The 16,859-nt window shown below is 38.8% G+C and overlaps 1 protein-coding gene across 1 annotated transcript in view; it reads right to left on the reverse strand.

Annotated features, from left to right (window-relative positions):
- Positions 1–16,859, reverse strand: part of LOC139720998 (contactin-5-like) — a 103,002-nt gene that overhangs the window by 14,097 nt on the left and 72,046 nt on the right. Inside the window, exons 13-14 of the mRNA XM_071632329.1 lie at positions 12,811–12,980; positions 9,794–9,914 (exon numbers count right to left, since the gene is read on the reverse strand). Coding sequence (XP_071488430.1) covers positions 9,794–9,914; positions 12,811–12,980 — 291 coding nt within the window. The remainder of the gene's footprint in view (positions 1–9,793; positions 9,915–12,810; positions 12,981–16,859) is intronic.

The following is a 16,859-nucleotide window of genomic DNA, read 5'->3' on the forward strand; positions in this document are numbered from 1 at the left end:
AATGGGCATTTCTTGGCTGAAATTTGCTGAAGGAGCAAAATGTGAAGTAATTATGGCCCTGAAATGTTTTTCCTATTATTTCCTTTGTTTTTCTGTGACAATGCCATAAAACAGTAGATATAATAGAGATACTTGAAAATAACAGTATTTTCCAAAGATTGCCATTCTATTTTGTGTCATTTTGATTCCTCCACACAAGTTATACCTCTAATATCATTTGTTTATCACATTATCAATCTGCAAATTTAAAATTCCGATATTATTGGAATACGAAATATGATAACTATGCATGTACCTATCCCTAACAATACATCACATGTCTCATAATGTATTTCTTTATTTTGTTATGAATAGCGCCCCCATGTAGCGACCTTGAGAAATGTCAACCATAAAAAATGATGAGCTTTGACTTGCAGATCATTTGCGGCAAATATCAAAAATATTGGTCTATGATAAGACATACTGGGGATAAAGAAATTATACAGACAAATCATGTTTTTAGCATATTTCCTATGTATTTCTTTATATTTTGGTAAATAGCGCCCTCTATGTGTCACCATGAAAAAAATCAAGTATGCGGTCATGTAGACTATGAGTTGCTCTACCCATGTGCCAAATGTGACGATGAAACATCAAACAATAACATCAAAATAGCTTGGGCTTTATAGGGTTACATGAGAAAAAGAGAAAAAGTACCAATGCACCCTTTCGGCAAAACTGGGGGGGGGGGGGCTTTGGACGAAGGGTGGGGTTCCAGTCAATGCGACGCGATCCAACGCTCCCAACGCACCCTTTCGGCAAAACTGGGGGGGCTTTGGACGAAGGGTGGTGTTCCCATTAACGCGACGCGCCACCACCCAACCCACCCTTTCAGCACAAGCCCCCCAAGAGACATCTACTATCCAAGTTTGGTCACAAACAGACATATAGATCAAAACTTATGAGCCACAATAGAAACTCGCCGTAAAAACTTAACATTAGGCCCTAAAATTTTGTTGACCCCTGTCTGTGACCTTTGACCTTATGGTGACCTTCAACTCTCCAAGGGACATCTACCATCCAAGTTTGGTCAAAAACGGACATAGGGATCAAAAGTTATGAGCCATAATCCAAACGTGCCGTAAAAACTTAACATTGGGCCCTAAAAGTTTGTTGACTCGTCTGTGACCTTTGACCTTGTGGTGACCTTCAACTCCCCAAGGGACATCTGCCATCCAAGTTTGGTCACAAATGGATATATACATCAAAAGTTATGAGCCATAATCGAAACGCACCGTAAGTAAAGTTCATTGACCCCTGCCTGTGACCTTTGACCTTGAGATGACCTTCATTTTTAATAAAATGTGTAACTTTGCATAACCACTCTTCCCTCCAAGTTTGATTGAAATTGAAGTCCTCAGTAGAGAGTTATTGAAGTTTTTGTAGCGTTACCGACGGAAGGACGGACGGACAGTGGACACACAGACGCCGCAGGCGATCCCTTAGTCTCTCCTTACCTTTCACTATAAGAAATAGTGGGACTATTTCTTAGTCTTACTTGGAGAAAGTATACATTCATTTCATCAAAGTAGGCCTGTACGCAAGAATAGAATTTAAAAGGACAACACATTGTGAGTGTAACAGGCAAGAGGCTGAGAATGTCCCACCATAGAATGTGACATTAGGGCCATTCTCCCAAAAAATGTGCAAAACTGTGATTTTCGTGTCGCCAGCATGTTTATACAGTTTAAATCGATATTTTGTCCCTCAGAAATCATTTTTTTTCTTAAATTCATCTGAGAGGTCAGACCTGTAAAATATGTATCAATAAAGCTATTGGGACATCCGGGATAATATTAGAAATACAATCCGAAGTTTGATGTAACCCTAAAAACACCATGTCGCCAGGACAGGAAGTGTTCATATAACAAGTTGTTACTTGTTAACATATCATTCAGATCATATCTTTTGTACCTCATTACATTGCCCCTTGAGTGCCTGAATGAAAAATAATATTACATAACAATATGATGTTTTGATATTCTTCTAAGAGATGATTTATATCATGTCGCCAAATCGCAGTCAGATACGTTACCTTTTTTTCAGACTCTTGAGAGAAGATCAAAGAAATGCCGCATGGCAGTGTAATTTTATGTGTTAAACAAAGTCAACCTAACGCATACATGGAACCATGATTTATTCATTGAATCTCTTGTTACAAAGAAAATATACTGATCTGAAGCCGCGGAAGCCTCATGTTACGATAAGCTGATTTCAGATACGTTACTTAAACTTTGCTTCATTTAGAAAAAAGTATGCTGTAAATAAAAACGAAGCTCAGATACTTTTGAATACTTAAGGTAATGATTAATCACACAACAGAAATTGTTTGAGAAAATGAATATCTTAGTAGATAATAGTATGAGAGCGGTAACGGCACGTCAGATACGTTACCATCAAACATGTCAGATACGTTACCTATAAAATGTATCATGCAGCAAGGTTATCCGTGCTGCGCTTTTGCGCGTGGATTTAACCGGTTTACAACGTGCTCTCTTATTATGACTTGCTAAGAGGATAGTTCTAAGAGGAATTAGAAGTTTATTTGATGAAAATCGGTTTTGAAATGGCCGATATATCCAATATAAAGTAAAAGAATGAGTTTCTAACAAAATGTGGTGGCTCATCTCCTTTTATTTGGACATCTTTCTTGTACTTTATTTTGGACATCTCCGTCATTTCAAAACCATTTTCATGAAGTAAATACTTAATTCTTCTTAGAGTTATATGCTGTAAAGTATTTTGTGTCAGCGGATTTCGATTATCTTGCAAAAGGTTAAAACCTATACTCATCTAAACCAGAAATGTACTATCACTTATTGTGGCATTTACAAAAAGTGCCGTCAGACATGTTACAAATTCATTTTCTTTCTGCTTTGTTGTGTTTGTGTGTCTGTGTCTGTGTGCGTGTTTTGTTCCACAATAACATCGAAAGACTTTAGAGGCTGGGTTTTGGTACCCACCTTTTTTTTTTTTCAACTTCACAGCAAACGCAACTACATGAACAGTCTACCTTTCATTATTAACTTTCATTATAATGTTGCATCTTATTTACGTAAAATGGGGTTAGTATTATGGTTAAAGTCAAGATCACTCCCTTCGTTGCAGGTTTATGTTCTGAAAATGATGATAGGATTTGACGTCTAACAATGTCTAAGGTTTTGCATCAGGTTTTTGAATCATATGTTTGAGTGATCAGGGTTTGATGTAAATCGGTAGTTTATTATGTCAATAAACATAAATACTTTGTCAAGTACGTTACCATCGCTTATTGGTTCTTCAGACCTAATTTATTACAGACAGGAACAAAAGAAATTGAATTTATATTCATCACTTGCTTATATCTTTTCCAATTTCATTCTTACCGTCTTCCGTGCATCATATTAAAAAATTTCGGAACTATATCAGAAAAGAAGCATTGTGGAATTGTGCCTGCTTGACTCTCGTATTTCACGTACATCTCAAAGTTTTATTGAAGAATGATCTAATCTTCTATCTATGACGAGAACATTTTTTACGTTTAGAAGTGCGGTGTTTTAACAAAAATAATCATATTGTGATGTTCTTACAAGTTAAAATGAATATATTAGCATGATTGGTGTTGGGTTTAAAATTGTATCCTAACGGAACGTCTGATGCGTCAGATACGTTACCACACATTGTTCTTCTTTCAATCCAAAATGTATTTAATCTGGCAGAGATATTACCTGGCATTTGCTATTTACAGTCAGTCCGCAGCGCGAGCGAAAACGCAAGTATTTATTCAAGTCGTATGCACGGCTGAGCGGTGCTTGCATACGTAATGAGCAGATACATGGTCATGAATAAATCCGTGTAGAACGAGTATTTCTCGTCAGTTTTCGACACTTTTAGTTTCGACTGAAAGAGAAAACATAAGCAAATATGCTCATGATCAAAATAAACAGAAAAGAAGAATATAGAATATCAAAATCCCTCTCAAAGTTCGGTATTGTATTCAAAAATATTCCTTCACGTTTGACGCCAAAAAACTAACCTGAAATCTTTCATGCCCCTCTAAAATATGGTGAAGACTATGTCCGCTAAAGTATATAGTATCACAATAAGGGCACGTTTTCCCATCTTCATTTCAATACGGGTCAGGAACTAGCAAAATTCAGAGACATGTCTAGCGTCGAGTTTAAAAAGATTATCCTCGCATTCGCACCGGAATTCCGGGTCTGTGATTGGTCGAAATCTGTCGCAAGACGCGGCGTGTCGCATTGCGTAGTATCCATTGGCTGCTGACTCAATGCTGTGAGTTTTAAATGTTAGGTTCCAGATTGTGATCGAATTTTCACTCTCTATACAAAACTTGAACTTTACACAGGAACCAATGATGTGTATGTGAGTGTGCACTTACAATGACCCTGAACAATGGACCTGGCTGCCACCTGTCCCGAGCTCTGCTGCAAGGCACATGAATGCTTAATCAACAAGGAAAAGTAGAAATTACGCGGTGCGTAACATATGTCCCCGCCGGAAGTAGCATTTTGTAACAAAATGTGCAATAAAGGTAAAAAATCAAGGTCAAAGGGCAAAAGAGTCAAAGGTCAAAATTCTGTGTAGAAGTTTTGAAGCCCTCACCTAGTGCCATCACATAAAGCAAATGGAATCGAAATTGGGTTAGAAATGGCGAAGGAGTAGCATTTTGTAGCCAATGTACAATATAGGTCAAAAATCAAGGTCAAAGGTCAAAGAAGACAAAGGTCAAAATTCTGTGTAGGAGTTTTGAAGCCCTCACCTAGTGCTATCACATAAAGCAAACGGAATCGAAATCGGGTTAGAAATGGCGAAGGAGTAGCATTCTGTAGCAAAATGCACAATATAGGTATCAAGGTCAAAGGTCAAAGAAGTCAAAGGTCAAAATTCTGTGTAGAAGTTTTGAAGCCCTCAACTAGTGCCATCATATAAAGCAAACGGAATCGAAATCGGGTTAAAAATGGCGAAGGAGTAGCATTTCGTAGCAAAATGTACAATATAGGTCAAAAATCAAGGTCAAAGGTCAAAGAAGTCAAAGGTCAAAATTCTGTGTAGAAGTTTTGAAGCCCTCACCTAGTGCCATCACATAAAGCAAACGGAATCGAAATCGGGTTAGAAATGGCGAAGGAGTAGCATTTTGTAGCAAAATGTACAATATAGGTCAAAAAATCAAGGTCAAAGGTCAAAGAAGTCAAAGGTCAAAATTCTGTGTAGAAGTTTTGAAGCCCTCACCTAGTGCCATCACATAAAGCAAACGGAATCGAAATCGGGTTAGAAATGGCGAAGGAGTAGCATTTTGCAGCAAAATGTACAATATAGGTCAAAGGTCAAGGTCAAAGGTCACGACTGAAATTCTGTGTAGAAGTTTCAAAGCTCCCATGTAGTGCTATCATATAAAGCAAACAGAATCAAAATTGGCTCATAAATGACAGAGAAGTAGCAAATTGAAGATTTTGATCACACACGGACGCACACACGGACACACGGACGGACGGACGGACACACGGACGGACGGACACACGGACACACACACGTACGGAGCCCGTTTCATAGTCCCCTGCTCGAACTCGTTCGGCGGGGACAAATTATTCATGTGGATTTCCCCGAGCACTGCTAGTCTGAATTCTTGACACAGGGTGAAATGCATGCACATGAAAGAAGTAAGCACATGTTTCCATGTGCTTGCACACACCACATTTCAGAATGAACAAAGACTAGCTGCGATAGTGGAATTCCTCATGAAACATTCCAATCCTGGCCATTGTCCACGACCATTGTCTGGGTATCAACAACACATTCCACGCGTGTTCATTCACTACCCCACTTCCAGTAAGAAAACATAATTTGCCTTGTTTTCAACAGGAAAATTCACAACCTTAAAAATGGTGCCCCTCTTCGTTTTTTAATTGATCATACTCGCTCAAGTTTCACGAGTGTGAAATCGAAGAAATTACGGAGATCTATTTTCAATACCAGTCAGGAACTAGCAAAACATCAAACTATGATCTAAAAGCTTCTTGAACATTGGCAAAATAATCGTTTACTTTGATGCTAAAATGGACTACTATATTGACATCAAAAATTGGGAAATTAGGTATCAAATTAATGAGCATAATCAGCTCTATAACTTAACTAACCATCCTGGGTCAAACAATGCACTGCGAAAGCTATGAAAGCTGTTGTTGCGACCTCTGCAAAAAATCTCGTCAGTCTCAAGGGCACAAACTGCGTAGACGTGATTCTGAATAAAATTGTCGTTCGTGCCTCATTATCGCACACGCTGCGGACTGACTGTTTATGAGAAGTATAATACTTGTTCATAAAGTTGCATACATAATCAATGAGATTATTGTTATAATTCAAATGCAGGTAAAAAGTTAGATTAGGGCAACATATTTCAAGCCGAAATATGTACATGTTCTTGATTTTTATTTAGCCTTCATTTTATAGATTACGATCATTCTTATTACAGATTAGATCAAAGCTGACTCCAAAATGTTTCCACGATGCTTGTAAATGTTTAAGCTTGTAGTTTTACATTATCATTGCCATTTTAAAGCAAGAAATAGGCAGACAATCAACAGTTTTGTAAGATGCTACCTCTGGTAACGTATCTGATATTTGGTTTTAATATGCAAAAACGGACTCTACATTTGGAAATGTTTCTAGGAAAAGCATGGGCTCTCAAAAATCACCCATTGATTGCTTTGTATTCCTAAGGGATTGAAGTTTCTGAAATGATGAAAAATATGTGAAATCTGTGATGCTGAATTTTTGTCATTTCTACAACGGTAATTGCACACTTTATTGGAGAATGGCCCATTAGATGGATCATCATGGGGATATGAGAAATCTTTGAGACCATCAACAACCTTGTTGTATGAATTACTGATTATGCACTGGTTCCATGAATGCAAACCTGTGAATTATAAGTCTTTCAAAGCTAGATTCCGAGGCCTATGTAAGTTAATAACATCCCCTAAAAATTTGAGGATTTGTTTAAAAACAAGGCAAGTGCCAAAATGTGTCTAACCCATTCGTGTAGAAGAAATTAATGTTTTTTTAACTCCCGGAAGTTCATTGACCCCGCCGATGACCTTTGTCCTTGTGGTGACCTTCAACTCCCTAAGGGACATTTACCAGCCAAAATTGGTCACAAATGGATGTTTATATATGGATAAAAGTTATGAGCCATAATCGAAACGCGCCATAAAAAAATTAACATTGGGCTCTAAAAGTTCGTTGACCCCTGTCTGTGACCTTTGACATTATGGTGACCTTCAACTCCCCAAGGGACATCTACCATCCAAGTTTGGTCACACTTTCAGTTCAATTTCAGTTTGATTTTATTTCTGCATTTTTTCATGAAAATCATACATGAAAACAATATCACGTGTATCTGACAACAAAAGAGAGAAAAAACAATACATACATAGTAACATAATCATGAGTATTTGTACATAATGCTATCAGATCAAAGAAATTGATGATACACTTATTTACAGGTAAAGAGGGAAAAAATGTAGGAGCCTGCCATCTTGAGAAAGTGGTTAATAGTGATGGCAGAATCAGAGATAATATAAACATATACACATACAAAAATGGGCAATGTTTATGAATGCTATTTGAAAATTGCTCAAACAATAACAATAAGGACAAAATAAGTGAAAATCAATTTCTTTTAAATGCTGCTGTTGCTGCATAGGATATCAATGGTGATTAACTACAATGACCACATTTTCCCAAAAAGTTGTTGTAATCAACATTAAATTGTTTTGTGCAAAAGCCATTTACCCTATCATTCTGTTATGTTTTTCTAAATCATATGTGACCCGCTACAACAAAATGATCCTAAAGTCGGGCGAGGTCGATTATTTGAAGATTGCATGACAATATTCCCTAATCTTTCTGCTTTAAATTGATATATAACTCATGTTATGAAAATAATCGGCTGCGGAGATATCGATGTTTAAAAGAGAGCATGTCGAGACGTCTGGGAAATCACCGTTTCGAAAAAAGCGCCCTGAAAGTTTTCCTTGCGACGCGGTCGCGATCAAGGGACACGCAAGTTAGTTTTCACCTACGGACAATAGAAGGTAAACCCTAGCAACCCCCAAAATGCTCATTCAATCACAGCGTCGGCGGTCTCCTCACCGACCAATCAGTGACCAGGATGCCAGGAGAAGCGGCTGGGCATAGCGCACCCCGCCTGCACGCTCCAGTCGACTTGGCAGCGTGCGAGCTTCACGCTTCGGTTAGCGGCAAGCAGCAAACTGACCAATGAGATCACTCCAGTCGTTGTTAGGGGCGGAGCCTATCTGTGGCGCTCAATCCAAATTTTCGAACCAGTTTCTACTTCATTGAAACGCCAAAAAACATGGCCCAGAAAAACGCTATTTTTGGGTCTTTCCTTTCATCGTTTTGCTTCAAAATTTCGACAGATGATAGAAGACATGTCAGACTCCAATAATATGTCAAAATCAGAAAATCGTAAGTTTTGACCAATTGTGATGCTCTGACTTCAAACTCGATTTTCACGGCTTCGACCGTGCGCGACTTTAGGACCTTTTTGTTGTAGCGGGTCACATATTGTACAAAGCTTAATCAACCATTTGCAATCTTTGAAATACAGTGCTCAACCGTTAATCGGGAACCGCTTAAGGGGAACCCGCTTAAGTGCAACAAAACCTGATGTAACAAAACTTCCATGTGTTATTTCCACCGCTTAATCAGAACCATGAACTGCTTTATCGGGACAAATCTGGCTGAAACACTTCTATTGTTTGTCATTAATGTCTAAAAAAGAAAAAAAAGTAAATCCTTAGAATTAATTGTAGGGATTTCATTTCCTTGCCAGAAGGATTATTTTCTAACCAGTTCCGAATAGATTGTGCCTACTGCAATCTAAACATTTGCAGTTTATAGGCACTGAGATGCAGTGCAGAGGCAGTCATCTTATCAAGCGTTGTCAGCTTCTACTCACGCACTCACACTGTACCACCCCTTCAGTGCGATATGGAGAGTCACCTTCCCTGCGTGCGACTCATACTCTAGAGCTCCCTGTTCATGCATAGTATGCATGCAGTGTGTGTGTTTGTGTGTGGCCAGAATACAGTGGACTCTTGTTATAACAAAGTCCTCGGGACCAGCAATTTTCTTTCATTGTATCGAAATTTTGTTATAATCGAATAAATAAACAATAATTCGTTATAACGGGAGTGCACTGTATGAGAAAAATGTGTTTGTACAATCAGTGCAATCAGTGTTGTCGAAATGTGCATGTTGTTAACATGTTATAACAGCATGTAGAAGTTAGCGTAGCTGCCTTTTTCTATGAATTTATAGGGTAGGCACTGTGACTTTAAGGGTTACATTTTGTGGATCAAATGAATGAAGGTTTGTTCCAATGATGCATACCTTTGCCCAAATTATGAGACTGATGTGTATTTTCTTATCGCCGTTTTGTGTCTACGTGTCATAGCATGTGTATACTTGTTGCTGTGGTTACCCATGGGTTTGAGAACTGTACATGGTTTAGTGTGCTGGCCACACTGGGCTTCATGTTGTGTGGTTTGCACAGGCCAATATCAGTCACTGCTTAAGCGGGAGCAGTGCTTAAACGGGAAAAAAAACTTGTCTCCAGACCCCTCCCAATTAAGCAGTGAGTACTGTATTTCATATTTCATGAGCTTCCATGACAATGGAATCAACAGCTAGTGATTTTAGAATATCTGATTATGATTGCATGACTCACCTCCTGATGCTGAAGTAGCAAAGACTTGCCTCAGGATGGTGCCTTTGCCTAGTTTGTTGGTGGCCCACATGCGTATCTCATATGTTGAATTGGGCTGCAGACCTTTGATTTTATAAGTTTTCTACATGGAGAATTAAAAAAAAATTACAGTTAATTCAAGTAAAAAGGGATCACTATGTGATTTTATGAGTTTTCTACATGGAAGTTTAATGAGAAATTAATGTAGCCACAGCAGAATTGTACCATACATATCATGATGGAATGGCTAATTAATCCAATGAGACTTCCATCAGTACAGGCATGCTGTTCACTAAAGCATATCACACAATGTGCCTGGTTGATACCATTTGCCAACTATTGCTAGTCACCTGGGGCGAACCACGAGGGGTCTCCATCATTCACCTGTTTTCTTGTGTGGGTAGGTGGGGGAATTGTGAACAGTCTATGATATATTGCTTAAAGATAATTCAGTTTCAGTTCAATTCATTTTCATATTTCCACTTTTCTCAAAGAAATAACAAAATAATCTACAGTAATACAACAAGAATACAAAATGCATACAACCATGTCTTTTTATTGAAGTAAAAAAAAAAAGGGAGAACATACCAAAGACAAAAGTTAATGGTCATTATCAGGATATACAAAATTGTAAAGGTGTCACAAGGAAATTACAGACATGCAGTTCTGTATGATAAGGCCTACATAAAAGCCAGCTAATGATAACAATAATAATAATGTAACACTGTAATTGGAAAAAACAAAGAAACTAGAATAACCATTCAGATAAGACACATATATATATATAAAACAATACATTTTCCCAAATATGGGCAAAGTCAACTCCTAAGCCCTTCTCCTTCCAAGGCTATGACCTCATAGCCCTCTAGGCATGACTTTGTCCACTCATACAAACCTATACCAAGCTTGATTAAGATAGCTCAAAAGTTCTTAAGTTACGCTGTCCACAAAATTGCTTGCCAATGAACAGGATGGATGGACAGACAGGACGGACAGACGGAAAGACAACCCACAAACATAATGCCTCTGGTGACACTTCATGGTTGAGGCATATAAAGATGCAAAGCATGTTCCAGTGTATTGTTATACTTTTTGCTGATAAAAAGTGTAACACATACACATTGATTGTTGCCAGCACATTGAAAGAGGAGCAAACTTTTTGCTCTGTGAATGCCAAGTTCTGATTATATTTGTATTATATCGATTTATTCAAGGAAGTAAGAAAAAAACTTGCTTTCAGCTAAAAAGACTCTTTTCCAGCAAGTCCTTGCAAGTTACTTATTAGGTTCACAAAGTAAATACAAAAGTAATAGAAATGTATATTGGTACGACAAAGTATTTGAAAAGCAGCAACATCATTTATCCCTCTGGAATATTCTGATGTTTATCTCCACGATCCCCCTATGTATAGGGCCTACACCTGAGGAATACTGTAAAAGTGGATATTTTTGTGTGAGTAATTTTTTCGCGCTCAGCCGGTAAGATGAGTTTTGCATATTTTTTTACTCCACGGAATCAAGACATTGACTACTAGAACATATGAGAGAGAAAGGTTTGAGGTGACACTATGTGTATGTAGTCCTTAACCAGATCGTTGCCTGGTAGAAGAAGAGCCTAGAAAGAGGAGAATTGAAGAGGGAAGGGATATGGGGGTTGTAAGGAGGGCAAAATGTGAAGAGCAGGGACAGTAATGGGCTGGAAGTTGAAGTTGCACTAGTGGAGATAGTAGAGAAGGGAACAGAGAGAGTGGTAAGGACGAGTAGAGTGAGAATTAAAGTAAGGTGTTTGGACATTGTTAGGAGGAGAAAGATGAAATGGAAGGGAAGAGGAAGAGGGAGGAATTGAAGTTTGGAAAATCTTGGAGAGAGAAGTTAAGATTCATGAAACCAAATAGAATATCAAAGTCAACAAACAATGTGGACTAAGGAAAGAGGAATCAATGGAGAAAGGATGAATAATCCCGCGGAGGAAAGGTAAATCGATGGGAGCTAGATGAGACTATGTTGAGAGAAGGGGGGGGGGGGGAGAAAATTACCAAGAGAAGAAGAAGAAGAAAAAGAAAACAAGGGGAATGAAAGTAAAGAAAGTAAAGGGGAGGGGGCTTGGGTGAATCCTAAAAATAAATGCTGCAGAGGAGAGAAAATTGTGGAGAGGAAAATTAATGGCAGTTAAATCCTGAAGAGGCTCCTGTGGGAGAAAGGCAAAATGAGAGATTAAATAAAGTTAAAGTGTAGTCCTGAGGGGAGAAGCCAAGAGAAATAAACCTGTGAAGAAAACTGTAAATTAATACGGTGGTCCTGAAAATGACCGTTGAGTTGTATGGAAGCAAGAAATAAAAGAAGAAGAAAAGATAAGTAGAGTAGAAACGGATAATAGTGTAGGAGAGAGAGGAAAGATAATTGAAATGGCCGGAGATTGGAGTCCGGATTAGCTGGGGTGGAAGCCAGTGGTGTGGATGACTTGCGTAAGTGAGGGCGTCTTCTGGAACCAGTGTGAGTGGCAAGCAGAAATATTTGCATGCTTTTACTTTTGCACTAGTTTCCTGGTTGCAAGAACTGCATGAAAATGTCAACACTGCAAAAATTTCCACTTTTACAGCATATGTGTGTACTGTGCATGTTTGTGTGTGGCAGACCATCCCCAAGGCAGAGCGCTGTCTTCTTTTTTTCTCTCCTCTACAGGTGGTAACCAAGAATGGCATCAAATGGTGTCTGCAGAGTTCTTTCACAAACTTTCATGTAAAAAACAAAAAACAAAACAAAACAAAAAAACTAAAAATAAACAGAGGTCTTGTTTAAATTGCAGAATGCTCCTTATTCATATCAGCAAGCATAAAAGTGAATATTTGTAATTGTGGCACAGATCCTGTCAATGCTTTAGAAGAGGTTTTACTTTTTTACAATCCCATTTTCTCAACAGTCTCCTCTGCACCTGAAAAACAAAAGCATTTAAAAATACATGAAGGGTTCAAATTGCTTTGGACATCGTATGAAGCTTACCATATTTGGCTCCAGTTTGCCCATGGACCACTTTCCAGTCTTGGGTGAAATCATTCTGTACTCATACTTGATGCTGGTTACTGGGTAACCACCATCTCCAATGACATTCCACTCTAACCTCACATTAGTTCCCTTGGGTTCTAGTTCCAGATTCAAAAGTGCTGGTACAGCTGAGAGTATGAAAAAACAAATTAATGTAATGCATAGACAAAGGTTATTAGAGTTACTTATATCAGCAATTCATAAAACATTTTAATGCTTACTTTCATTGTGGATGATATGCGGTTAAAGAAAACTGTGTACCTACTATACCATATCCATAAAGGCATCCCATGTAAAGTTCAGTTTATCTGTTCTACTGGATATAGATATGATGATTAAACTCTTTAGTATGCTGACCACTGGATCAGCAACCTTTTTTATGACCGCCATGGGGACCACACATACACATTTTGGACAACCTCAAATTCTCCTCCAATGACATGATTCTTGCCAAATCTGATAACACATTTTGAAGAAAATGATGACAAGCTTAATTCAGAAAAGGTCCACCCCTTGAACTGTCATGAAATCTGCATTGCCTTGTAGGCATCTGCATAGATTACCACAAGTGTCCTACTTGATTTGGAAATTTGATCTATACTTGGATGCAGTGAACTGGGATCTCAATTTGGTGCCAAATTGGGCCACCACTGTAGGCTGTCCTGAACAATTCACATCCTCTCCATCAAGGGGCATGTGAATGTAATATGACATGATTGTAGTTTTGCTAGGTCTGATTTTTTTTTCACACAGTCTTGAGCCTTTGGAGCCCATCTCCAGTTCCCTGTGGGAGCCATTTGAGAAATGTGAACAAATCAGTACCACTCAGGGGCAGGGTATATTTTTCAAAGTGTGGGGCTGACTTTATGGGAGCACAGACTTAAATTTGTTTTTAATGATGATGGGGGGGGGGGGGCATTTTCCTGCAGGTGTGTGGGGCATGGTGTCCATCTGTAAGAAAACATATTCTGTCACTTTTTAGTTTCAAGAGAAGGTAAATTGCAAACATTCCAAACATATAATTTGGGGGCTTTGTATCATCTCCTTTTGTGTGCATTGTGCCCCTGAGGCCCCAAAGCGGAGAAAAGTGCCCTTTTGTACAAATATGTATTCTGTCATTTCAGTGATAACATGTGCCAGAGTTGGTGAAAATTTGACCGTACCTCTTCGAGAAGATATGAAAATCTTCCAAGAATACCTTGATGTAATATAACATAGTTGTTCAATTGCATCTACAGATTTTTAAAATCAACTAACAATTGTTTCTTTGTTTTTTCAATCTGCCCCTGGATCCCAAAGGAGACTACTAAAACCATTTGATTCATGTCGAGTTTTGTGCAAATGTGACTATTTGTCTTAAAAGGAGGAAATGAAAATCTTAATCCTAATTTGTAATCACAACAACCCAAATTTGTTTACCCTGTTAATTGTAGAGAGCCAAAATGTGACTCTTTAATTGGTACGTTTTACTGCCTCTTGTTCTACTATCAGATGGTCTACTTCCCAGTTTGTCTCATACCACTATGGCTAAATTCATTTGGTCTACTATTAATTTTGTCTAATCCTTACTTGGTCTAATGCCCAGTTTGGCTAATTATCACTTCATCTAATGACCAGATGGTCTAACTGTCATTTTGTCTACTTGGATCTTTCCCACTTCATCTACTGTAAACGTGGAAATTTTCGCGGTACATTAATTTTCGCGGATTTCGCGCTACGCTCGGCTAGCGCGAATTCAAAAACGCGCGAATATATCTTCACAATTTTCTACGCACATTTTGAACGGGATGAATTGTGTGCGCTTCATCGATGATACTGCTACGTAGTACAATGTACAGGCATGTTTACGCTACTAGTACTGTGCGAAGAGACGATACCCTACATTGCTGTGTACTGTAGCATGCATGTGTGCACCGCACGCATCGATGCTACAGTCCCCCGTGACTACGGTACTAGAGTCACAGCTGTACTACGTATTTGAGTGCTTGTACTCGCAGTCGAGCCGCTCGCTGCGTCGCTTGTCGTAGCACCTATGTAGCAGAGGCTTTGGATGAAAGCAGTTAATGTGTACTACAGTAAAGTAACCTGCTGCGGAGCGCGAATTTAAGAACCCGCGAATACGTTTTCGAGCCGCTCAGCGCGAAAAATTAATCGCGCGAAAATATTGACGTTTACAGTAATATAATTTGGTCTCTTGTCAGTTCCTCTTAAATCATTTTGTCTATTTAACATTTGGCCTATGGACACTTTGGCTAATTAATGCTTGGTCCACTGCCTGATCGGTCAATATTTCACTAGGTCTGATAGGCAAGTAGTCAACTCCCATTTTGTCTAATTTTGATGTGTCAAATTTCAAGTTAGTACACAAGACGATTCATCTAATTAGCATTTCATCTAAACACTGTTTCAGCTAATCACCTTTCAGTCTAACTTTCACTTGCTCTAATTTTCAACAGGGCTACTCTTGTTTCCTAGACAAGATACATGCAATACTTACCGACTTGGCTGCCATTGAAGGGGCTTTCTTGTGTGATATATTCACCAAATAGATTGTGATTTCATCTGTCTATTCCTGCATGTGCCATTGTGTAAATTGTGTATTCACCGCCTGAGATTTGGCTAATAGACTAATGTGCCAGCCTATAGATATAATGCCTCATCACGGAGGTGGAAAGAAAATCTCTCAACCTCCTCGGTGGATGTATATCTCTTTAATACATGTATTATAAAGTTGTACAATGATCATGCACAGGAAAATATACTATGAAAATACATATAACTTACGAACAACTAGCTGCTAGCTCACCATCAAAGCACTGATCTAGACTCTAGAAAATTAGTCATCCTGTGATTTGCACTCCACATGTATCTCAAGAAGACCCATATTGGACAAATGCAACTGCCCAAATTCTGAAATCCACTGGGTATACATTGTTGTTAGCCAATGTGAACACTGGACAAAATGTACATTAGACTAAGTGGTCATTAGACCAAGCAGTTAGTAGACTTACTTGATAAGAAGCCCAACTGGTTATTAGACTAATTGAAAAAATGTCGAAGTGGATATTAGACTTAGTGGTAGGAGCCCAAGTGCGAATTCAAACAATTCGAATATTAGACGAGCAAGCGATACGACAATGTGGTAATAGACCAAATTATGGATATTACAGCTCATCTAGTAAGTAGACAAACTGGCAATAAGTCTAAGTGGAATTGGACTAAATGGTTACTAGCTGAACTACACTTTTGTATATAGATGGTTACTTTACTAGAAGGCATATTTTTTTGCTCAATCATATAATTAGTTGTTTCTTCATTTCTTCTCAGGCACTGTCATTGTATTGATGGTATAATTGCACTGTATTGTATTGCACTATTTTTTGTACCCTTTCTATTTTCTATTTTCTTGAACATTATCTGGAGAGAGCAGCAAGCTCTCTGAGTAGTTTGTGACTAGATATAGCACTATATCATACAAATATTGACTGCTTCAGAGGGGGATGGTAAAACTATTTGTATCGAGGTGATTTCTCAACAGTACTATGCATGGCACTGTTGAGAAATCACTGAGGGCAAATAGTTTTACCATGACCCTATAGAAAGCAGTCAATATTTGTTTTATATCCATCTCGAGCATTTTACTAGAGTGATGGCAAGGTCCCTGTCGCGACACGGATTGTCGCCTCCTGCTCGGGGCGACAATCCGTGACAGGCGCTGGCGGCACGGATTGTCGCCCCCGTCACGGATTGTCGCCTGGCGACAATCCGTGACGCTTGTGCAGTTCCCAGTTTTTGACCTCGAAGGCGACAATCCGTGTTGGCAAAAAATTTGTTGCGACACGGATTGTCGCCCCGGGCTCGGGGTGGTTCCTCCGGTGTTAAGCTTTGGTGTGATGGGTATGTGTGTGTGTGTGTGTGTGTGTGTGTGTGTATGTGTGTGTGTTTGGAGTATAACAATACAATATGTAGGAACTGTGCTTGTGTGGTGGTTGTATAGTGGTAGTGGT

This window comes from Diadema antillarum, unplaced genomic scaffold (assembly GCF_040938485.1).
Source record: "Diadema antillarum isolate AM-2024a unplaced genomic scaffold, OU_Dant_1.0 scf00000136, whole genome shotgun sequence".
Lineage (NCBI taxonomy): Eukaryota > Metazoa > Echinodermata > Echinoidea > Diadematoida > Diadematidae > Diadema > Diadema antillarum.